At 44.0% G+C, this 25,119-nt stretch overlaps 1 protein-coding gene and 1 long non-coding RNA gene across 9 annotated transcripts in view; one reads left to right on the top strand and one right to left on the bottom strand.

Annotated features, from left to right (window-relative positions):
- JPH1 (junctophilin 1) overlaps positions 1–19,729 on the bottom strand; it is a 91,738-nt gene extending 72,009 nt beyond the window's left edge. For 4 of the 8 annotated variants that reach the window (XM_025265218.3, XM_025265220.3, XM_025265219.3 and 1 more), the window contains exons 1-2: positions 19,069–19,718; positions 12,711–13,470 (exon numbers count right to left, since the gene is read on the bottom strand). In XM_025265218.3, the coding sequence (XP_025121003.2) occupies positions 12,711–13,470; positions 19,069–19,447 (1,139 nt within the window). In that variant the 5' untranslated portion in view covers positions 19,448–19,718. Of the gene's footprint in view, positions 1–12,710; positions 13,471–19,068 lie in introns of all 8 variants that reach the window. The other 4 variants (XM_044928676.2, XM_025265222.3, XM_044928677.2 and 1 more) reach the window with 4 other exon arrangements.
- A 93-nt stretch (positions 19,730–19,822) lies between these two features.
- LOC123327575 lies at positions 19,823–23,001 on the top strand. The gene is made up of 4 exons (XR_006544934.2): positions 19,823–20,103; positions 20,449–20,666; positions 21,525–21,604; positions 22,210–23,001. It is a non-coding gene; the product is annotated as an uncharacterized LOC123327575 (long non-coding RNA).
- Positions 23,002–25,119: the final 2,118 nt, after the last annotated feature.

Raw genomic sequence — 25,119 nt, 5'->3', positions numbered from 1 at the left:
TTCCCACATGCTCAGTGTTGCCATGGGGATGAGAGGAGGCGACTGATGACAAGGTCACGGCACAGGTCCAGGTTCCAGGTAACTGGCCAAAAGGTAGCACCCCAACTGCTATCCTCACACCAAAAGGGGAAGGGCGTTTGCACTGATGTGTGATATATATGGGGGACCGCTAAGGAGTATCTACACTACTTCCATATCTGGAAACACTGCCAAAAAATTCACTAACTGCTCAACAGCTACCTTTGGTGTCTCTGAATCCATATGCTGCTCATGAGACTTCTGCTACTGTCAAAAATCATACCTTATAGACTCTAGGAAGAATTTTTAATTTAAATTAAAATGTGATTTAAATTAAATCCAGGCAAGAATACTAGAGTAGGTTGCCATTTTTTTTTCTCCAGGGGATCTTCCCAACCCAGGGATCAAACTCACATCTCCTATATTGGCAGGTGGGTTCTTTACCACTAGCACCACCTGGGAAGCCCCACTAAATATTTAAACATTCTGATATTTTTAAAAGAATGCGTAGTCATCTTCCTTTCAGCACAATACAATTCTTATATACTCTAGCATATATACTGCTGGCATTCCTACTGTCACATAAGATTACATGTTTGGAGAGACATTTGATCAACTTTTTCTAACTTAGTCCAGGCCTGCTATGGATCTTGAGGGTGATCACAGAAGACAAACGGGCTAGGCAAAGGAAAGGGGCCTGGGAGGGAAGGCATCCCAGGCGGACAAGAGTCGCCTGTGCAAATAGCACAGGAAATTGTCTACCATAAGTGGCCCAGGCTGGGTTAAGTGCTTCTGGTGGGGCCCTCCAAGTTGCAGCCCTGCCTTGCTCCCAGCTCTTGTCCTGGTGCAAGAAGCCTGCCACTTTCCCCAATCTTCACGACACGTTTTCTTTCTTACTCATCTCTCTATTCCTAGGGCCTAGTGCCACGCCTGGACAGAGCTGGCATGTTTGCCAAATGATGTTTCTGTAGCATAATAATTTCTGAGAATGATATTTTGTTCCCATGTGTTGCCAAGACAGAAACAGGCCAACAGATCTTGCTCACTGGGTAGGTCCCTTGAGCACAAATCTTAGAAAGCATAATTTCACAAATTCAGGAACAGACATTCTGATACCTGCATTGCATTAAGGCAAAAGGCTCCCAAGCATTTAACGTGTGAATTGCTTTACCGCTACTTCTTAAAAAAGAGCTGTGTCTAGTATCGTGTACAAGGAATTCTTCCTTCTTGGCAGGCCTCATCAATGTCTTTGCTCTTCAGGGCTAGTGTCTTGAGTTCTCCACATACAGTACAAACCCTTTCTGAGTTCCAGGCCCATGTGCCCTTTTGTCTTTGGCACCAGCAACTCAAAACTCAAGAAGTTAAAAAAAATCCCAATTCTTCCTCCTCTCTAAATCTGTACTTTCCTCCCTGGTCCCTGTCTCCATAAACTGGACCGGCATCCATCCGGTTGGCCACACCAGAAACTTGAGTCACTGACTCGTCTTTTTCTGTTCTCTGCACCGTCAACCAAACATCAGGTGCTCCTGAGTCAGCCTGGGAGGCTTCCACCCGTACATTCACCTTTTCCCATCTTCACTGCCATGGCTCAGCTCAGCCCGTGGGCGCTTACCAAGATTACTAGTTAGCTGATTACTACTTAATCTGTCTCCAGTCTTACTTCCTGCCCCTTCCACCCTTCAATCTCTATACCACCTCCAAGCAGAGTAATCTTTTTAGAATTTGATCATGTAATTCTTTTGCCTGAAACTATCAATAGCTCTCTCCTGTCTTCAGGATAAGGTCCAAATTTCTCCTTAAAAGTCAGGGAGCCCTTGCTTACTTCTCCACCTCATCTCTCAACACCCCCCACCTAGTACCCTCTTTTCCAACCTTACCAAACATTTAATGGCACCCCACTCCAGTACTCTTGCTTGGAAAATCCCATGGATGGAGGAGCCTGTTAGGCTGCAGTCCATGGGGTCGCTAAGAGTCGGACACGACTGAGTGACTTCACTTTCATGCACTGGAGAAGGAAATGGCAACCCACTCCAGTGTTCTTGCCTGGAGAATCCCAGGGATGGGGGAGCCTGGTGGGCTTCCGTCTATGGGGTCACACAGAGTCGGACACGACTGAAGTGACTTAGCATAGCATAGCAATACACTGTGCCCACTGTCCTTTTGCACTATCCACCATGTTCTTCTGTAAAATGTCTACACACCCTTTAGTTCCAAGCTGGATACCACCTGCAGAATCTCACCTCCAGCCCCAACCTATGATTAAGCTCCTCCTCAATGGACATGGGTTTGGGTGGACTCCGGGAGTTGGTGATGGACAGGGAGGCCTGGTGTGCTGTGGTTCATGGGGTCACAAAGAGTCGGACACAACTGAGCGACTGAACTGAACTGATGTACTACCTGGACTTTCCTGGTGGTTCAGATGGTAAAGAATCTGCCTGCAATGTAGGAGACCCGGGTCAGATTCCTCGGTTGGGAAGATCCCCCAGAGAAGGGAATGGCAACCCACACCAGTATTCTTGCCTGGAGAACCCCATGGACAGAGGATCCTGGCAGGCTACAGTCCATGAGGTCGCAGAAGAGTTGAACACAACTGAGTGACTCTCTCCCTCCCTCCCTCTCTCTCTCTCTCTCTCTCACACACACACACACACACACACACACACGCTAACTAAACTCATAGCAAGGTGCAAATCATCCAATAGATAACTGCTTTTTAAAATCTATACCAACCAGACACTATTACTGAATTAGGCCCTAATCATAATTTTATATTTACACAGTAAGAAATCAGTGAATATTACAAAGAACAATCAGAATTAGTATTTCACTGAGATAAGAACCTTATAAAATGGGCTGGTAACCAAGTATCTGGGCTTCCCAAGTGGCTCAGTGGTAAAGAATCTCCCTGCAATGTAGGAGACACAGGAGACATGGATTCAATCCCTGGGTTGGAAAAATCCACTGGAGGATGAAATGGCAACCCACTCCAGTATTCTTGGTGGGAAAGTCACATGGACAGAGGAGTACAGTCCATGGGGTCTCAAAGAATTGAATGCAACTGAACATGCGCGCGCACACAGAACCAAGTATCTTTTCTGGGACTCTAGGCCAGACTGTTAACTAACGTGTTAACTGACAATGGATTGGGGTTAGAGGTACCACTCTTTCAGGCTATTTGCATCTTTTACAAGGTAACTTGTCAGTCCATAGCTCATAGATCCCGAAATCACTGGGATGAGCTGGAGGAGGTGGGAAAAAGTGACCATGGCTGGTGGAGGGTGGATGGAGCTCCATCGTCTGACATTCCACTATCCTCACTCTTGAATCCTAAAACCAAGCTCCCATAGGATTTTTCATCATGTTTTGACTTGGAGGCTCTACCCCCATGAATCTCAAACCTTTCCCCTAACAGATGGAAGTAAACAGATGAAATCTTGAAATACTAATTCCAAAAAGCTTCCTCACCAATAATAAAAAAATGAAGCTGACAGAGATATCTAGACCAAGCAACTGAGATCAAAATTTGATTGACCTGATATCGTCAAGAGGCTTCCCAGTCGCACTAGTGCTAAAGAATCCATCTGCCAACATCTGCAGAAGTTGTAAGAGATGTGGGTTTGATCCCTGGGTTTGGAAGATCCTCTAGAGTAGGAAGTGACAACCTGCTTCAGTATTCTTACTTGGAAAATTCCATAGGCAGAGAAGCCTGATTTTGGCCCCATACAGTCCATGGAGTCAAAAAGAGTTAGACACAAATGAACAAAATTAACAAAAATTTTACCTCATTTCCAGTTTTTAAAAAACAACAACAAAAAAATATAACAAATGATGTGTTATCTCTAGCATAATTGTTTTTAAAACACTAGAAAGTGGATTAATTGTATTTTACTTGGCTTGAATAAGTTTCTTTGGGTGCATAGGGAAATTCTAAGAAGATTTGACTTCAAAGAGCTGTACTACTTTCAAGGCGATCTTGATTCCTCACACCTTAATTAAATTTCTGATAAAGCAGCTTATTCTGAGTTGAGCATATTATACGAATAGATATGAAACACCAACCGAAACAGAAGGGCTAAATTATTAAAAGCTGATTTGGTTGTAGTCTCAAGAGGCCATTGGACTAAAGCTGAGTGACTTACATAAATACCTTTGGCATTTGTTGGATCCTGTTCCTAAACACAATGTTCATATTTCATCTATAATAAGAAAAGCATCTCAAAGATTTGCAAGGCACTGGTCTTGCAAGCGTCCAGTTTGGTGTCTTGAGTAAAGTGAGATTGGCAGAGTCAGCTTAATCCATAATGGAAAGTTGTGAGCAGGGTGCTGGGGCCGCCTGGCAGCTGCAGCTCCCAGGCGTCTGCCCGCTAGGTGAGCATGTGCACACGACTCTGCCACTGGCTCCCTAAAGAGCTTCTCCAGGGCAAAGCGCAGGTTCACACAGAGCCCATGGGCTGGAACTTCAATGCAATCATGCCTCCAGCCTTACGATAAACAGTGTACTAGGGTGGTTTCCATTACAACCAAGTTGTACTAAAAAGTATCTGCTGCCTTCATTTTTCATATTGACTGAATCAGTCAAGTGTCGTATTTCACAGTTCACTGAGATGGAATCTGCTGAAATCTGGGCTGTCTGCAGCAAACTCAGATTTCAGCAGTTAAAACCAGGCCAACATGCGTCCCCAAAACCTAGCTTCTCATCACCCTGGATTGTTTTTTTCCCTCTGGTCCTCAGAGCCTGTTTTCACCAAATAGGTCTCTGCAGAATTGACTCACCTCATGGCCCGTCCACCCCACGCATGGCACCCTTCTCCTCACCCTCCCTGCTCAGTCACAGTGGGTAGCCGTGCCTGCACCATTCAGGGTTTCACAAGGAATGTTTCTAATGGCTCTAGAGTGTGGGTAACTGTGCGGTCATCCCAGGATGACAGCCCAAGACTGAGTTTCATTAAATCGGAATTACTTGGACATACCTGTTAATCATGAAAACTCAGGCTCACCTCAATGCCCCAGGGTTTCTGAATGGGCCTGGCACTGGTAGGGCTGGATGAAGAATTTTTTAAAGAAAGATCTTTAGAAACGAGATGACCTAAGAACACTTTACAAGGTGCGGGTAACAGTGTGTTCCAATGTCACGTGTAATGACCTGTTAAGCCACCAAGTTACGTAACGTCAGAGCTGAAAGAGAGGAGCGGGCGTGGGCCTGCTCTGGGTCCCTGAGTTTGGCCTCTAGATAAGCATTATAGCCAGGCTCAGCCCTCTGTCCGTGGGCACAACAGGGCTGATGCCGAGGTCATCTTTGTGGTTTCAGCTGTCTCTCGGCAAGCTGCAGAATTCTCAGTGACTGCTTGGGCCCCTTAAGAAGTCCTGGGCCTTGTGATAGGAAGAAGAAGTGTGTCTTTCAACAGCCTGGAGAAGAGCATGAGGAAATCAGAGCAGGCACCTCACTTGCTCCCACGGGAAATGGGCCATTTTTGGTAAAAAGGAGAAACAAGTATTTAAAACTTTTCAAATGGGCAATCCAGGGACTTCCCTGGTGGCCTGGTGGCTAAGACTTGGAGCTGCCAAGGCAGGGGACCGGGGTTCCCTCCCTGGCCAGGGAACTCGCTCCCACATGCCTCAACTAAGACCTAGTACAGCCAAGAAAAAAAATTAAAATAAAAATGAACACTTTTATGTGCAATATGAAACCATAACACACATTAAGGGTAATGGTGACCTACATGAATATACCCGAACAGTATGAAGTCCTTGCCCTCTCGTCTTCAGGACAGGACCCCAGTCTAGCCTGGCTTCATAGAAACACATGTGCCATTTCTCTGTTCATCTTCTCTTCGGTCTCAAAAAGTCTAATCTTCTGTTGACAGTATGCTGACTCCAAACCGACTGAGGCTTCTGGGAAAGGGGTGGGGGTGTGGAGACAGACACACACACACACATGCGAACGTCTGCACACAGGTGGTCAAGCTTGGTAAACTTAATTCCTTCCCTTTTGCTTAGCCCTATTTCTGCTTCCCAAGCCTTCCTTCCCTTCCTCCTTCTTAGTCTGGCTTCTCAGTCTCCTATCAACCTTCCCTTTTGGGAATGGCACCCGAAAGGGCAACACACTTTCTAAAATGTTAACTAGACATAGTGATGTACAGGTTAAAGTCCCATGACACCCATTCTTTCATTTGACCCTTAAAATGACCCTCCCATACAGAAAAAGTCAAGCATCAATCCCCACTCGTGGTAATTTTTCTGTACCTCAGGGCCTGAGTGTTTTAATCAAGCCTCTGAAATTTGCTTGCAGGGGGCTGGTGAGAGCAGGTGGACAAAGGGTGACAGACAGCAAAAGCAGATATGGAAGAACACAAGAGACACAACTAAAGAAAATGGCAATTCTCTCCCCTGTTGTAAATTCCCATATTTTAGGTGACTTCCCCACAAATTACTTTTTTAACATACTTTTCATTAAAATGACTTATGAGGCATTATAAGAAATTCAGCTTCCTATGAAAAAAATCACTTTTCGCTAATAGTGGAAAATTAACCAGAGTCCCCATAGAAGCAACAAAACAACTCATGGAAAAGGTAACCTAAAACTGTTTTTAAAGATACGATATGGCCACCAATATTACTGAAAATACATAAATACAGAAGATAAACTATAATAGTATCAATTTGCAAAAGAGAAAGAGAATCCTCTTGTCCAACAGAATTTAAGAATCTCAAATTCCTTGCCCTTCACAATCACTTGGCAGAAATTGAGCTTTTCCCTATAATTGGCGGCAATAAGTTTAATCTGGATCCATAACACACACTGACTCATGTCTGACTTTGGGTTTTAATTACTAATAAGCGAAGTGTGAATCCAGTCGAGTAATCTTGTGAGAGACTGTTCCATTGATTTCGTATTCACTTATTCAAATGAATACGAAAAATGACTCCAAAATCACTGGACAAGAAAAACTTTCAAAAGGAAACAGCTGAATATTTAGCAAACTTAGATTTCTAAAAGACAATAATAAGCTCTTATGTTCTGCCCTATCACAAGTTTTGGTGATGTCAACTATGAAGGATGAGCCAACATTATTGCAGTTAGTAAAAGCTGACTTTCTGGAAATTTCTCATCTGTTTAGGTAAGTGCTCACAGGTATTCCTGACCAGCTCATACCAATGAAAAAAGGAGTTAACAGTTCAGGTTAACCAGGAGCTCGTATTCCCTGGCTATGCTTTAGTTTTGACACTTTAATGATGTTGACCTAATTAGGGGAAAGGGCAGCTGTAACACACACCTTTGCATTTTTTGCACTTCCTTTATTGCCAGATTATACGATGATGAATTGTGAGAAGCAGGCTTCCTGCCTGAGAACTGCGGTTTCAAAACGTCCGGCAAAACGGAATTAGAAGCACTGGCAATGTTCAAACCCAAAGCAGTGAGGATTTATTTCACTCATTCATCAAATATTTACTAGAGCTCTTATAAAAGTGCCCTGATCTAAACTGCTGCTGCTAAGTCACTTCAGTGATCTAAACTAGCTGCTGGGAATTACAGATCTGCGCCCAGCCACCCTCAGGGCCTGGCTCTCCAGTCCAGTTGGGAGAAAAATACAACACAAATATACTGAAACACAATGACAATGCAGACTGATTGCGGGTGCGGAGCCGGGGGAGAGTCTGGACTGTGGGGGATGCAGTGGGGTGGGAGGGGGCGGGAATAGGGAGACCCTCTGTGAAGAGGAGGTTTTAGGTCTAAACCAGAGTGGGGAGCACCCCAAGCGGCTGGCCAGGGGAGCTGGGCAGGGGTGCCAGGCATGGGGAGGGATAAGCGAAGACTTTCCTGAAGGAAAACTGTTGTAGCTGAGTCATCCTGGGCAATGAGGAAAAAGAGAGTGGCATGAAATTGTAAGGTATCTTTTTTCTAAAAGAGAAGTATGGGAAATAGATTTTTCCTATAGGATTAAAACGAAAATACTATGTCATTTTAATATGTAAGTTCAAAACTGGCAAGTAGGGACTCTAATCTCTGGTTCTGCAAATGGACACAGCAGGCTCAACAAACCCCTTGATCCTGAGGTCGTCCGTGTGCTATCTGGCTGCTTCCACACCCCCCCGAGTGACTCCTGTGACAAGCACATAAAGACTGGGCAGGGGACATGGTCAAGGTGCTGCCATTACCACCGGAAGTGGCAGTGATGGTTGGGGAGAGGTTGGGAGCAGATGGTCCCACCCCACTAACTGGATTGTCCCATCAGTGACACTTCAGAGCGGTCCTGGGGGCCTCCCAGCCCACCACCCAACTAGCTGCAGTGAGACTGGCCACAGAGTCAGTGGGTTAGGGACACTCCCACTCAGCTCCATCCTCCCTTAGTTTTCTTTCTTCTGATCTGCCACAATCAGATTACATAAACACCTATGGTTCTCAATTGCTTTAGGCCTTTTCATCGAGGCTCTTCCACCCTTATAGCAGATAGCTACTCTAAGGGGCTTCCCTGATGGCTCAGTGGTAAAGAATCCACCTGCCAATGCAGGAGACGCGGGTTTGATCCCGGGGTCGGTAAATCCCCCAGAGAATGAAATGGCCACTCACTCCAGTATTCCTGCCTGGGAAATCCCATGGACAGAGGAGCCTGACAGGTTACAGTCCATGGGGTCACAAAAGAGTCGACAAAACTTAGTGACTAAATGACAACAACTTCCTCTAAGTTCCAGATGCTACAAAGCTGTTTTTTTTTTTTTTTTTTTTTTTGTCTATGCTGCTGCTGCTGCTTCTAAGTCACTTCAGTCGTGTCTGACTCTGTGCGACCCCATAGACGGCAGCCCACCAGGCTCCCCCGTCCCTGGGATTCTTCCCCTTCCTAAATTATCTGTTCGTTTCCACAGAAGTGTGGCTCTCCAAGGGTCACTTATTTGCTGTCTTTCAACCAAATGCCTCACGTTAAAATTCTTCCTTAAAATATTTTTCTTGAGGAACAGTCATTTGAACGTCTCTCTTAAGGAATTACTGAAGTCAAGAGTTAGTGGCGTAAAAAAATGACCAAATGAGAAAAGTAAATGATATGACAGGGAGAGTGAGGTGATCCCTAGCAGTGCCTGAGTCTCTGCATCCAGAAATGAGGAGCTTGAGATGTACAGGGCTGCTCCCCTTCCTCCTGAACGTTTCTTTAAAATCAAGGTTGAGACACTATCTTAATTCCATGTGATGATTTTTACCCTCAGGACCAAGACAAGAGGGGAGCAAAACATTCTGTTACATCTTATAAACATGGAATTAGAACAGAAAAGTTACAGGAGCCAGCAAATTATTAGCATCCCTTAAAGTTCTAACTCTAAATGCTAACCTGCAAGGCAACTCAGTATCTACAGACTGTTGCATCATTTCTATCACCTACTACCTCTTAGGTGATCCTCATATTCGCTGATGTAGAAGAAATAAACAGGGGTCCATAATAAGACTTCAGAAATAAGCTTCTTGTGTTTCCTAGGATGATGTACCACTGCCTATTCTAAGAAGTAAAGATCCAGAGATTTACCATGCTTTCCTGAATCTTTGTGCTGAAGTTGGTTGGTACCATGTCTCCTGATTTTCCTGAGCTGCCATTATTGGGGAGTACAATTGTTATCCCTCAAAGGCTTTGCTTCAAGCTAAAATAAGGTGATGGTACAAAGGTGGACCCATTTCCTTGGGATTTCAGAAACAAGCAACAATCTCTATAGCACAAGAAATAATAGCAATACAACAATAATTAACACTACCAGTCAGGCAAACTGAAGTGGTCAGTAACTATTAATACATCATCTCCCTTTGCTGCTAATGGTGAACCAGTGATTTCAACAGTGGCCGCTGCCAGGAGTCTTACTTTCTAGTTCTTATTCTGCCATCATTGGAGCAGAAAAAGGGGCAGGGAAAGGGGAAGTGTGTCTTTATGTTCTTAAACCTTTGATTATTTTTTAAAGACAAAAACACATTAAGTAAATAACTACTGCTAGAGGGGCCAGGAAGGACTGAGCAAGTTGCAAGTCTCTGTATCTGGAGAAGTCATTAAAGCAGAATCTGGAAAGAGACTAAAAACAGTGAAAGTAAAATATAAAAGGTTAACAGGGTAGTAAACTTTTTTTTTTTTTGACCTATTGTGTCATTGAAAAGAGTATTTTTTTTTATTGTAGTAAGAATACTTAACATGAAATCTACCCTATTAAACATTAAGCACCCAATACTTAGACTGTAAAGAATCTCCCTGCAATGCAGGAGACCCGGATTCAATCCCTGGGTTGGGAAGATCTGCTGGAGAAGGGAATGGTTACCCACTCCAGTATTCTTGCCTGGAGAATTCCATGGACAGAGGAACCTGGTGGGCTACAGTCCATGGGGTCACAAAGAGTTGGGCACAACGTAGTGACTAACACTTTCACTTATTTTTTACAGTATTATCTCCAGGCACAAGGCGGTAGAAAGCTCTAGGACTTATTTCTGTTTAACATGAAACTTTATACCTTGGAACAGCACCTTGCAAATGCTCCTTCAGCCCCTGGCAACCACCATTTCATTGCTTCTACGTGTTGGACCATTACAGATCCTTCCTATAAGTAGAATTATGCAATATATTTGTTCTGTGATGGACTTATGTCACTTAGCAAAATGAACTGGGCATTTTTTAAAAAGCCAAGTGAAATCTTAAGAAGTAGTTAACTAGCTAGTTAGTACAAGGTCTTAAGATGTTTGTTGATTATAAACTATTATAACAGAATACTCGCAGACTATATAACACCCTCCTCCCCCAAAGACTTTCGACAGAGAGACTGTGGCTAGCTAGGACTTGGATAAGAGTTTTATGAAACTGTTATAATCAGAGATCTTTGCATCACAACCTTTCATTATGTAGGTTCCTCCAATTTAAACTAATCATAAAAGTCAATAATTAAAGTAAGCATAAGAAAGTCATTTGCTAGCATGTCCCGCATAGGTTCATTTTTCACCTGCCAAGATTGAATTACCTCTTGTATATCACTAGGTGACAATAAAAGGGAAGAAGCCAAGAGTGCATTTCAAATTAGAGGCTAAGAACTAACAAAGAGTATCTCACTAGCTCTAAAAGTTAGCTGAGGGCCACGAAGGCTAACAAGGTTACATGTGCCAAGTACCCTATCTACCAGCAAAGTGAAAAACAAGTCAATGCAATGCTCGGTGATCACAGAAAACCATCATCTAAAATAAATGATGCTCAGCAGAGAAGAGAGGAAAGACCCTTCCTCAAAGTCTGTGCCTATTAACAGGCAATATTAACTTTAAAACAGGGTCAGTTTGGGATAGAGATGTAAATCTTGAGTACTTTTATATCTAAAAATATTGCAAAACACAAGACGGCCTCCAGTTTCCAGTGTGTCAGACACTTAAAAGTAAACAGTAGCCATAAAACAGGAGCATTTTTTAAAAAGAAATTTCAGACATCTGGAAATATTAAGTTGCACAATATGAAATGGCTATTTTTGTATATTAAAAGTCTGAACATCAAAAATTACAGGTGATTCCACCAAAGAAAAGGCAGGGCTTATTAATTTAATGTTAAGAATTAAAGTTTGAAGACATACTACGAGTCTTTAGTTTCATAAGGAGGTTTACTTCAGTGGGAGAATATTACTAAAGTAAGAAAAGGATTTTCAATATTCTGTGCTAAACGTATATCTCAAATCACACAGAACTGGGGCCAGTCACTATTTGCTTAAATAAGACTAAGAATAAAGTCTTCCATGTATAACCAGCCCTTTTTCATTTTTGTATAACATATGACACTCATCCCTAATAACATTTTCTATTCCCAATTAATTTCTCCATCTTCCTGGTTGAATGCTTGAATCCAGCTATTAATAGTAAAACTTTAGGTGCATGGACCTTCTGTGCCCACATACACCCCACTTCTCAATCTATTATTCACTGCTTTCTCCTACTCACTCCAGCCCTTCTCTACCGCTCTTTCTTTCAAACTTGGCACACTGACAGTCCCATCTGTCCGTGTCAGGCTCTCCCCACCCCCTTCCTTTTAATACACCAGTGATCTAATCTTTCTTGCCTAGAATGGGGGGATTCTGCTTAGCCCCAATCCCTCTGCCTTTCCCATACAGGTGAGTTCTGTTGTTCAAAGAATGCTTGACGGATTTTGTCCTAGAACTCTCCATTTCTGCCTTATTTAGACCTTGATCACTTGCTCAAAACCAATTTCACCTAGAAGGCATCAATAAACAGAATGTGAATGTTATAAATGAGGATAATTTTCTACGGAGGAGTTGTACACACCTGCAACTTTAATATTAGAATAAAAAGGTTCACCTACACTGGGTAGGTTTCCTTGTGGATGGATATTTTCTTCCCAGCACACGATGTACTATGTTCTCTCTGGAAGTATTTCAGTGGTACTTTTTTGTCTTTTTTAAAACAGGCTTTCTGGACTCTGGGAAATGTACACAGGCACTGAGTGAACTCCATCACGTTTAGTATTAAGGAAGTAATTTTAAGAGGAAGGGGACCGCAATGCGCCTTCAACACTTTTTCAGGATGGAGAGTTTCAAGTACTTGTCTGCCTCATTCTATCCGGCTTAATCCTTTTCCACTTCTGGTTCTGGAACCCTATGCCGCCAAAGGACTGACACACACAGATTATCTGATGTTCTACCGTTTCCAAAGACCCGGGCAGTACCACCCTCCGGTGTTTACATACCTGGAGTTTGCTATTTCCACTTTGGTTCTCGCCATGGCGGCTGCCCGTTGTGCGCCTTCGATCGCTCTGTCCACCTTCTCCCTAGTTTTTGTATTTCTTATTGGTATCAGCTGCTTCCTTATTCCACGGACCAGGATATTATTTTTGTATTTTCCCTCTTCCTTGGAGCCATCGGGAAAGACAGTGCAGCCGTAGCCGTGCCTCTTGTTATTTGCCCACTCGCCTTCGTACTTCATACCGTTGGAGCGCTCGCTGATGCCGAAGCCTGTGCGCTTGTCGTTCTTCCACTCGCCCATGTAGATCTCCGTGGTGGTGGCGTCCACGTGGTCTTCCACGGGGCAGAAGTCACAGTCGACGTCGCCAAAGCTGATGGTGGAGTTGGCGTCGCTGGAGCTGATCCGGCTCATGGCTGCGTCGCTGCGGACCGAGCTGCGCTTGCTGGAGATGGACGACTTGGACTCGGACTTGCGCAGTTTCATGCTTCCCAGGAGGGAGCCCCGGCGGAAGAGTCCGCCCTTCTTCTTACCCGAGAGCTCGGCATCCGCGTGAAAGTTGAGCACGAAGCCGCCGCGGGTGCCGGCCGGGCTGTCGGCCGCGGCCGCGGCGTCGTGGAGCACGCTGCCGTTGCTCTGCTCGCTGCGCAGCGAGGCCAGCGACGTGCGCAGCGGCGAGCGGATCACCGTGGCCATGCCGTAGGGCACGCTCTGGCGCACGCCGTAGCCGTGCCGCATGCCGCCGGCCCACTGGCCCTGGTAGGTACCTTCGAGAGAGCGCAAGAGAGCACAGCGTGAGCCCGGGGCCGCAGATAGGCCGATGGGGGCGTGGGTGCGCACATGGAGAGCCCTGCGCGCGGGCCCAGGGACTCAAGGCCCAACCCCCCACACTGCCTAGTCAATTCTAAGCCATGCTTCGGAAATTCCCTTTGTGAATCCCCCACCCTGAAGTGTTGTGTCTAGGCCGTTTCTGTAATTGTATATCAGCTTTGGGGATACATATGTATCCCCAAACAAGTGTGCTGCTTACCTTTGGTAAAATTGAGAGGAAGCCAGAGGAAAATTTCCACTCTTAACCCTATGGAATTCATCTCAGAGCAAAGGTGTGCCTGACAGTGCCCATTAAAACTTTGTTGACACCATTTTTTCAATGAATATTATGACTTCTCACGAATAGGATAATCTCTAATCTAAATCTACATAGGTTTTTCCGATAGGTGTGTGTTTGTTTGTTTTTTTGCTTTTCACTGAAAACATTTTACAAAGCACTGACTTCTAATACAAGAGAGTGATCATTAGAAAACTTTTCTCCCCTTAAATTAACACATCAAAACCCCCTCTGAGGAAGGCAGTGCAATAGCAGACGAAGAAATGAGCTCTATTTGTGAGTTGTATTTTTACTAATCTAACTGAAAAATGAAAGACTTCAGGTCTGGCAGTTTGACATTCCAACAAGCTCAAAGACCTAAAATTATTAGTGATCTGAATGATTGGAACATGAGTTGTCAAACAAGTTTTCTTACATTTTCGTTCTACCACATTCATCATGTTCTTTTAGGGCAGGGAAAACTATTTAATATTCAGGATTATTATTTAGTTTGGGGTGAACCTTTTTAAGCTGAGAGGGATTTGACAAATAGAATATATATTCTGAACAGAGTGAACCATTATGAAAAAACGGGCAATTTGTTTTAACATTTTGTACTTCCAAGTGAAAAGGTCAAGATCTGTCCCATATTTGCTAAATTTCTGCTTTCTTCTGGCCATTCTCCTCATGGTTTCCCTAGCTTCTGCCACTGTTCTATGAACCACATCATAAACTAGAAACATTCTGAGGGCAGGCATTACTTCATAGGAGAACACAAAATGTCCACACTCCTAGCTGTGTGTCCTGTGGTATGTAGATGTTTGATGACTTTATAATAAACAGCTGTGGTGGCTAAAAAGCATGCACTATTTATTTACCTTTGGGAAAACTAAGATAAGGTCAGAGGGAAACTTCCACTCTTAACATTATGGAATTCATCTCAGAAGAAAGGTGTGTTTGACAGTGTACATTAAAACTTTGTCATCACCAGATCATTTTTTCAATGAATATTATGCCTTCTCAGGAATAGGATGATCTCTAATTTAAAGCATTTGTTTTCAGAAGTTTTTCTATTAAGTAAATTAGCAAAGACATTTAAAAATTAACCTGGAGCAACTTCCTAAATCATCTTAGGAGGAACTGGATGTTAAGATTAGGAACTTAGAATTTTCTCTTCTAAATTGAGTCCATTTCCTTTTAATTAAAGGCAAATTTTATATTAAACTAGCTCTCCAAAGAAGTTACATGGAAATTTTAAGACATAATTACTTCTGTATTCTTTCTAACTCACAAATATTATAGAAAGTAAATCATAACTGTCTTGACTTCTTTCAGTTTCTGGTTATATAGAGTTACTTTGCAGTATACTTTTCATTTCAGATTGCCATGAAAAAAGTTCCATTGCATGGCATACATTTACTTTTAAAATACTTAGAAGTGCTGCTTACTTATTATTTCATGCACTTAAAAGTTAAAGCCATAGTGGCTCCCAAGTCAAAAGTTTTGACTAATTGCAAGACTACCATCTCCCTCTGTTCATTCTGACATGTTTTTGGTATATAAATAGACAGTAGCCAGGTGACAATGATATATTGGGTTGGTCAAAAAGTTCATTTGGGTTCTTCCCCTATATATCTGACAAAAAGCCCCAACGAACTTTTTGGCCAATCCAATACAAAGGGGGTCTGGTACTGTGAATGTCCTACTCTGGGTAGGTCTTAACATCTTAACCTGACATCTTAGAACTTCTGAGGAGGTCGGTGGGCCATGACTTTCCCAAAAGGATAAACCCCAGAGGATAAGACACTCAAATACAACATTTCAGATGAAGAAGCTTTCGACTCAGTATTAGCTATCTCCAAACACCACCACTGTAACCCAGAAGGAAACTGAAATTATTAGAAAATTCAACTGAGTTTCCCTTTGCCTAGATAAAAATTCAAGTTCTAAAAGTTATACAACCTGACTTATATGCACTAAAACAAACCACCTTATTTTAAAATATTTTGTTTAAATAAACAAGGAACACTATAATCATTCTCCTCTAACTTTTCTACAAGTTAATGTTGCTAGAACAACTTCCAAACATACTGTTGGATATCAAGAAGTACTTATACTTTTAAAACACAACCTCACTATCTTAGGAAATGTTTAACACCGAGGGGAAATTAACTACTAGTTTCCTTAATCTGCTATCTCAAAAATAAGACTAGTATTTAGAATTTCCAAAGACACATTGCTTAAAAATCTAAGTGGTTTAAGGCAACAGCAGTAACTAGAAAGTTTAGGTTGTTGCTTGACTGTAGTAGCAGAGAAGGCAGAACAATGGGATTGCCTATATTCCCATCTTACCCTGTTGAGGAACAGCACATGGAAGAATTCCTCCATAGAATTGCTAGAAACTAATTTACAGTCAAAGTGTTAGTGATTCATCTGAAATTTAAAGTAGGTTTAGTTTAGTCAGTCAACTCAAGTGGGGGAAAAGGGCCTCTTTTTCCTTACGAAGCAGGTGGGTTCCACCTGCTCCCTGCTGCTCAAAGTTCTAATTAGTTCCTCTCACTTTCTTACATATGGATGCATAGTTCATAAGTTTAAAAAATATTTTTACGGATGTTCTATGACTTTTGATCTGGGAGCTGATTTTCTAGATACAGCCATTTTCACTAAGTAAGTTTGTAGTGGAAGACTTCCAATTCAGAGAGAATTCCAGTCAAATTTAGATTTAATGTGCCAGATTTAAATCTACATGCTATGAATGAAAATGTGCATGGACAGGAATGCATATAATTAACACAACAATGTGTCTTTCTAGATAGATTCTAATAGTTTCATGACAGGTGAAAAAACGAACCACAGCAGGATCTGAATTTTTACCGAATATTCTGGGCACCTAGACTTGGATTTTAGGAACACTGTACTAACTATTCTTCCTTAATATTCAGGGGGTTCTATTTCAGCAACACTTCATATTCAGATCACTAGTAAAATAAACCAAGTGATAGTTGTCAATGGAATTACAACTTCCTTGCTCCCGAGTTTAACGTCACCACAAAATACATGCAATCAGATTTCTTAAATCTGACAGAGGCTGCTAGGGATGGACTTGTGGTGGTGCAGAGGCAAGAAGTAAAGCTTGTGGAAGTGATCTGTCTTATTGTGGCCAAAATCTTTGCAGGAAATAAGTTATAGCAATACACTTCCACTTAGAATCCCATTTTATGATTCAGGACTTTCTAATTAACTGATTGACATATGAAAGAAAGTAACAGTAAGAATTCAATAATGATTTTTAGGAGTTTCCCCCCTCCCCCCTTTCCTAATTGGTAGCATATTAGTTTGTTTGTTTGTTTTGGTAGAAAAAGAAAACCGCAGTCCTGTGGTAATGCCAAATTTTGAGGTTTTTAAAAAATTCTTTTAAAAGTTAGTTTTAAAACAGGAGGCCAATTATCCATAGTACCCTAGACACTTATTCAAGCTTCTGCAACACATAAACAGAGGACCTTTACTGTGCTATATATATATTTATTGCTAGGTATAATGAATACCCTAAACCAAGAGATTTTGTTTAATGAGTAGTAACTTTAAAAGAAGACTCATTTATTTTTAGCCTTCCAAATACTGAAGTAAAAGAACAATCCACCACCTTCTTGAAAGGTTGTAAACTAATGCACACGTTTGAAAGATAAGATTTGCATTCCACTTTTGAGCATGGAATTTAGTTATATTGTAGACCAGGGCCTCTGATAAAATCCAGTCACAAGCTAACACATTTATACGGGTGTCAACTAAGGTGCTCTGTGTCCATTGAGAACATTTAAGGGCCCTAATTAACTACTGTGGAACTTGAAACTCATACAGCCCATACACAATTATTAGAGACAGTCCCCCCCCTCCACTTTTAATCCATGAGAACTATATCCTTTATTTATACTGTAGGACGAAAAGATGTCCTTTTTAGCCAATCCTACCATGCTGCGGGTTTGTATTTGAAACACGGCCCAAGTGTTCTGAGTAAGTGAAGTGTACAAATTGTTTAAGCTTTTATATAAGCAGTTGCCTGACTGGGGTTGCACTGGGCTGGACAAACTTTTAATTGGGCCCCTTTAATATCCTCCATCTCTGAGCTGCATTATTCCGAAATGTGACAACCCTTTTCAATTATGATTATTATCAGAAAATGTGTTTTGCCAAAGCATAAGCCATTTGCCCTTCTCGGTTTATTACACAAACAAATTCATCAGGTTTTGACACCTGTATCAATAATATATACTTTTCCTGGTTGGGGAAAAAAGTGTAGGGGGGCAGGCTCTCCCCTATTATATACAAAATTTCTTTTGCAAATATTAGTAAATATTAAAATTAGGTGAATTTTGCTCACAGCCAGCATACGGTTTTCCATCACACACCTTAGGGCAAACCGGAGATTCTCGACTGCTTTTCTCAGGAGTGAAGTAGCTGTTAATTTAGCTATTATAGGAATACACCTTTCAATTGTATTTTTTAAAACATAGACTTCACTGTTCGTTTCTAAAATGTTTTCCTAGTAATTTTTCCAGATATCTCCAGATCAACAATGACTACCTTCTTTTGATAGAAAACCGATACTTTAAGAAAGTGAAGGAAAACCAAAAAGAAAACCCCGCATTCTTTGAACCCCACCTGCATCAGGTGGCCTCTCCACTCCCATAACTACGATTACTTTCCAAATGCACCTCCGATAAGGAACAATTCCCCAACATCCCAGTTCTGGGGTTCTGGCTTCTATCTTTAGGCCACTAGAGGACCAGAGGCGAAATACGACTCCACGTGAAACCAATCCCGGGATCTGTGCGCCGCGACCGCCAGCCTCCAAGCCCAGCGCGCTCGCTCTCACTCCACGGGAGTGGCGATTTCAAACCCGGCCGGGAGAGGGAGGGATCAGGAACGTAATGTGACGGGCTCAAGTGACAGCGTCCTCTTCCCAGTCCAGCCCTCCCGGGCGCGCTCCCTCCCGGTGGCAGCGCGGCGCTGGCGCCGGCCAGGTGTCTTCACGCCTTGTTCCCCCGGGTGTGGACACACCGCCCGCCCCCAGAACCGGGTCAGATCCAACCCGCCGCGTCCTAACACCCCCTCCCAGGGAGAGTGGCCGCGGGAGGAGGGTAGGAGGCTCCCCCAGGTGTTTTGGCGGGTTTCCGGACACGTGCGCCTCGCGTCCTCCCCGCGGCCCCGCAGTCAGGGGCAAAGCCCTCCCCCAGCGCCCAGCTCGCGGGGCAGCCGAGCCGCCAGCGACGCAGCTCACCTCCGTCCCCGTAGGTCTCCACGCCGTACCCGTCCTGCAGCCCGTTACTCCAGGTCCCCTCGTAGCGGGCGGGGGTGCACAGGCTCTGCCGGACCCCGTAGCGCCCCTTGAAGCCATGTGACCACTCCCCCCGGTACATCCACTTGCCCTTCGTCTCCACCCCCAGCCCGTGCCGCTTGCCCTGCGCCCAGTAGCCCTGGTAGGTGTTGCCGCTGGGCCAGGTGTAGCCTCCGACCACCTCGAAGCCGTGCGACCAGGAGCCCGAGTACTCGCCCTGGCCCTTGGGCCCCGTGCAGATGCCATGCCCGTGCGCCTTGCCCTCCTCCCAGCCGCCGCAGTAAGTGCCGCCATCGTCGAAGTCGAACCTTCCGCCCGTCATTCGGGGGGCAGCCCCGGCGCGCTCCCCGCGGGGGCACGAACGCGGGCAGAGCTGGGCACGGCAGGGTGTAGCTCGGGGGTAGGGGCCCGGCGGGCGAGCTCACGACAGCGCCCCGGGCAGCTCGTGCCGCCGCTCGGCTCCAGTCCGACGCCGCCCCCGTCCTCCCCTCTTCTTTCGTCGCCGCCACCGCCGCCTTTCTCCTCCAACTCCTCCTCCTCCTCCTTCGCCGCCGCCGCCGCCGCCCGGGGCCAGCGCCGCGCGCGAGAGGACAGCCCGGGCTCCGGAGCGGACCTTCAGCTGCTCCTGCCCGCCCACGTGAGCCGGGCGCCGCCCCGTGCCCGCCCCTCTTCCCCTCCCCAGGCGCCGAGGCCCGGCCCCGCGGCGCTCCCCTCCCTTGCCTCCCCCCCGCCCCCGGCCCTGCCCCCAGCCCGGGAGCCACCGCTTCCCCGGAGGGCGGGCAGGGGGACGTGGGGACCGCCCGGCGCTGCCGTGCGGCGTAGCGGGATGCGGGTGGGCGGCGAGTGTGCCCAGGGGCGCGCGCGAGTGCCCGCCAGCCTGGAGACCGAGGCGCGGGCGTGGAGGGCGGCGGAGGCTCCGGTGTGTGTGTGTGTTTGGGGTTTATCACCGTGCTGGAGCGCCTAGAAGTGCGGCCACGTGTGAGTGGAGGGAGAAAACTCCGAGGCGCGTTTGTCTGCATGGGCTTTTCGTAGTTGCCTGTTTTCCGGCATTCCAACTTGTGTATCGTGGCGTTTGTCATGCTCAGCTGTCACCGTGAATTAACATCCCCCGGATAGATGGTTGCATGTGAAAGAAGTCTGCGACAGCCTAGATATAATTGTGCAGAATGTTCTTTTACACCTACCCGTCTTGAAGCACATGTGTTTGCATTTCTTTAATAAAGATGGGGGGGAGGGCAGTGCAGTTTGAAAAAGCACAGAATACATGGGTTCGGTTTTTTGGTTTGTAATAATAAAGAGGATGTCTTTAATCTGTCTTTGTAGGGATTTAGGTATTCGCGTCCACCTCAGAGCCTGCTCCCTCTGAAGTCTTCTGTATTCTTCTAACAACCCTAGAAATTCTTCAACCCGGAGCTGTGTACTCAACAGGCAGACGGCTCAGTCTGTGTATGTTGTCTAAGTGTCTGGAATGTACACCTGGTTCCTCTCCACTGGCACCCACAATTTAAGAAAGTAAATAGATGCTTTCAAGGAGGAACATGGTAAGTAAAACACTGCTCTAAACTTACAAAGTCTGTGACCTACAAAACCGGGGACAGGTGTCAGCTGGTCTACTTTCCAGCTACAACACTGCTTGGTTGAATTCACTGTACACAACTCTTTTAAACCTCTTTTTCATCATCATCTAAATGGGAATGTCAAGATTTACCTTTCACTTTCTCTCTGTTAAGTAATAACTGAATTTATTGTGGGGGCAGTGTCAAGCCAAACATGAGAGATTTGTTAATAGGCGAGTTGAAACGTCAGTATTGCCTCTGGGTAAAAGCAGGCACTGGTTTCAACCTCACCCTTAAAATCCCCATGGGAGATGCCTCTCTGTGGTGCATCAGTTCAGTTCAGCATAGCCAGGGTCTTAGGTTGGCCTTTCAAGGACAGTATTTATGGTATCCCTTAGACTTAGAGGCTTTTGCATGACAGAGTAAGCACCAGAGGCTGCCAAGGGTTCTCTCACTAGGTTCTGATAATCAGATAAAAATATAAGGACAGGTGTCAGGGAAGGCAGCAAGGAAAAAAGGAATCTAAACCTCACAGAAAAGGAACTGAAACTGACCTTGATTGGCTCTAGCTCAGGACTGGAGCTGGCCTTTCCTGCTTATCTGGCTGAAATAGTGAAAGAAAAATCTCAGTTTACACAGAACCAAATCACCAAAGAGGATTAGAAACCCTCATCCATGGCGCTGCCTACAGAGTTGCCAGGAATAGTGCTTACCCTAGTGGCCTGAAATAATTACGCACCTTGCTCAGCATCTTGTCCCCGGACTGGGGATTGATTTAGGCCACTGGGAAAATGAGGGCCCAGGATTTCGCAGCTGAACCATAATTCCATTTTTCTGTTACAGGGCACACCAGGATCAGGAGCTACTGTAGACATTTCCATCTATTTTGGGGTTCTGTTTGATATGAGAAACCGATTGCTCAGGTCAATATACTTTTTTTTTTTCTTCTCATTTTTGAACTGGCTCTCTTTATAGAGCAACCTTTGTTTATTTCCCTTTTTGATTTTTTACCCACTCGTGTGTTAGGATCTACATACATGAATATTTGAGGTTTACACTTTTGTTTGCAAGCAGGGTAGAACCATTTAATGCTGTGTGTGTGTTTGCATGTGTGCACTCAGTTGTGTCCGACTTTTTGCAACCCCATGGACTGTAGCCCGTCAGGCTCCTCTGTCCATGGGATTTCCCAGCAAGAATACTGGAGTGGGTTGCCATTTCCTTCTCCAGGGGATCTTCCTGACCCAGGGATCGAACCCACGTCTCTTGCGTGTCTGGCATTGGCAGGCAGATTCTTTACCACTGTGCCACCTACTCTTCCTAATTAGCTCTCAGGCAGATGATGGACTTTCTGAAATAAACAGCACAGAGTGAGTTTCTGGCTTCCATAATAGATGTGAGTGAAGTCCATCTATGGTAGATGGACAAAGGGTGGTGGTATGGACACATTCTGGGAGAATATGGAGATTTGAGGATGACAAAAGATATGAACATTTATCCCTTAATCTCTTCCTCTTGCTATCCCTAATAGATGTCTTCCTTGGAAAGACCCTTCATTAAAAGAAAGACTCCACCACCAGATGTCTGCTATTAAATTTCAACTAATCAGTCCTAACTCGACTCTGCCACTGACTCTCTTCATGGGTGAAAACTAGTATCTAATTTTTGGTAGCTCACTGAGCAATTTTTGGCAAAGTAACCACTCAAGCCATGCTTCCATTTGCCTGCTGTTGTCCTCGTGGAATGTTTCTCCAGTCTCACTGATGTGTTCATTAATGTCAGTGTTCATGTTCAATGGTGGTGATTGGAGAAGACAGGGAACAAGAACCAGGAAGAAGAAGAGGCGCTGACAGGGATGGCCCCGCTCATAGGAGCAGTAGAATAATGCTGCAGTTTACTAGTTGGGGTTAGTAATGTCCTCATTTTCCCTCTCACTCTGAATCTTTGCCCTGGATAAGGGGGAGTTGAATTTAGCTTTAAGAAGGGATTAGTAAGAAGAGAATGTGAATGTTGGTTTGACAGGTGGGGTGGGGGAGGCCACTAAAGCCCAGGGGCCAACAGCCACGCTAGTACTTGGTTTTCCTCCATGTTCAAAACCCAGCACTAGTAGGTTTCCATTCTAAAAAAACTTATAACAAAAAGTAAGCCATTTGAGTGTGAATGTTACTAACAACGTGGTGGTGAGGATATTTGGTTTAGAATTTTATCTCTTTTTTAAAGCTGAGGCTGTGTTTAAAATTTCATCGGTGATTTCCTTTTATTTACACATTAGAATTATTGAGAATTTTTAATAAAACTACAAATGACAGAAAGCTAACCTGGAGGTGTATGTTGTCTAAAGTGTGTTTATTGATTCAAAATGTAAGAGAGCAAATAGAATTAAAATTACTTGTTTTATAAGTCAAAGCTAGTATTACTACTGTAATATGTAGGATGGATAAACAAGTTCCTACTATATAGCACAAGGACCTATACTCAAGATCCTGTGATAAACCATAATGGAAAAGAATATGAAAAAGTATATATGTATATATATATATGTATGTATAATGGAATCTCTTTGCTGTACAGCAGAAATTAACACAAAATTGTTATTTGTAAATCAACTATACTTCAATAAAATAGAGGACTACATGCATGCTCTGTCGCTGGAAGTCGTGTCTGACTCTTGAGACGTAATGGACTGTAGCCCACCAGACTCCTCTGTCCATGGGATTCTCCATGCAAGAATAGTGGAGTGGGTTGCCATGCCCTTCTCAAAATAGAGGATTACTAGCATATTTATAATAAAGCATTTGTGAAAATATAAGAAATTTTCCCACTGTAAATGCAAAAGTTAAGAAATGTAGCCAGAAACTTTGTAGACAACATGAAGTCAGAAGAGGAAGCAAATTACAAAATTAGTGATTTTCAAAAATTTGAAGGAAATTATATTATGCTAGATTAGGTACTAAATTCTTTACATGCATTAATTCATTTAAATCTCATAATAACCCATTGGTTAGTACTAGTATTATTACCATTTTACAGAAGAAAATCTGGAGAAGGGAATGGCTTCCCACTCCAGTATTCTTGCCTGCAGAGTCCCATAAAGAGAGGAGCCTGGCAGGCTACAATCCATGGGATCGCAAAGAGTCAGACACGACTGAGCAACTAACATGACGACAGAAGGAAATAAAGTTTAAGGACAATTTTGTGCCCAGGATCATTCGAGGTAGAAATGGTTGAGCTGGAATTTAAATTAAATCTGTCTGACTCTATTACCAGTCTTTACTGGTGTGTGGGTGAGAGCTTCCAAATGGGGGAGGAGGCAGGTAGGTGGAGACCGTAAGGGGTGGTAAAGATGACCTTTTTATTTTATAGAACAGCTACCTGGATAATAGTGATGCTGCTATCTAGAATTAAAGAAATGGTGGAAGAAGAGTAAATTATAGAGGTTGGGAAGATAGGTTCATATAGGAACAGATGATCCAGAAATATATCTTAGAGATGTTCAGTAGGCAGTTGTTAATACAGGTCAAGAACTAAAAGTAAATTAGTCAATAAGTAAATATAGTTGTCCTCAGTATCTGTGGAATATTGGTTCCAGAACCACCCCTCTCAATAACAAAATCCACAGTGTTCAAGTCCCATATATAAAATGGCACTGTATTTGTATATAACCTGTGCCTCTCCTCCCATATTCTTTAAATCCTATCTAGATTTACTTATAATCACCAATATAATGCAAATGCTATATAAATAGCGGCCAGCATGTAGCAGATTGAAACTTTACTTCATGAAACTTTCTGGAATTTTTTTTTTTCCCAAATATTTTTGATCTGTGATTGGTGGAATCTGTGGATGTTGAGTTTCATACAGCATAAGGAAGGCCAACTATAATCTGTGAGCTCTGTTTCTGAAAGCTGTTTTTCAGTAGCCCCTCCTTTTGAGACTTGTACTATTCATGTTAGCCCACTCTTTAGGAAGCCAGAAATTTGCTCTGCGCTGTATATTTCAGAAAATCCACCTTCTCTAGATCAGTCTTCTTGTTCATCCAGGACCAGTGGCTTATCTGCTATTCCCCCACCTCCTGTCACTTCCATTGGCCCAGGCTACCTCAGCCTGGCCTCACCATCCATCGCCTTTTTCAGCATCATGGCCTTTATCTTAAAGCCCTTGCACACAGCCTGGGATGTCCTCTGATTTAGACATAGGTCAGTGCTGAAGACTAGAACTTGACAATCTCACTCGTTGAAAATGCTCACTGGTCTTTTCCATTCACTGAACAAGCATGGACTCGTAGTAAAATCTTCACTCCTTTGATGCCCTTCATGCCTTCCTGGCCCTTCCCTGTCCTGCCTGAAGAACCCTACTGCATCTTTTCCACTGCATTTTCCTCTCCATAGTGACCTTCTGGTTCATCTGCCTGCCCAGCCCTCAAGCCTAAATCAGTTTCTCC

This window comes from Bubalus bubalis, chromosome 15 (genome assembly GCF_019923935.1).
Source record: "Bubalus bubalis isolate 160015118507 breed Murrah chromosome 15, NDDB_SH_1, whole genome shotgun sequence".
NCBI classification, from domain to species: Eukaryota; Metazoa; Chordata; class Mammalia; order Artiodactyla; family Bovidae; genus Bubalus; species Bubalus bubalis.
The sequence above is the reverse complement of the archived record's forward strand: the minus strand, read 5'-3'. Positions and strand labels throughout refer to the sequence as shown.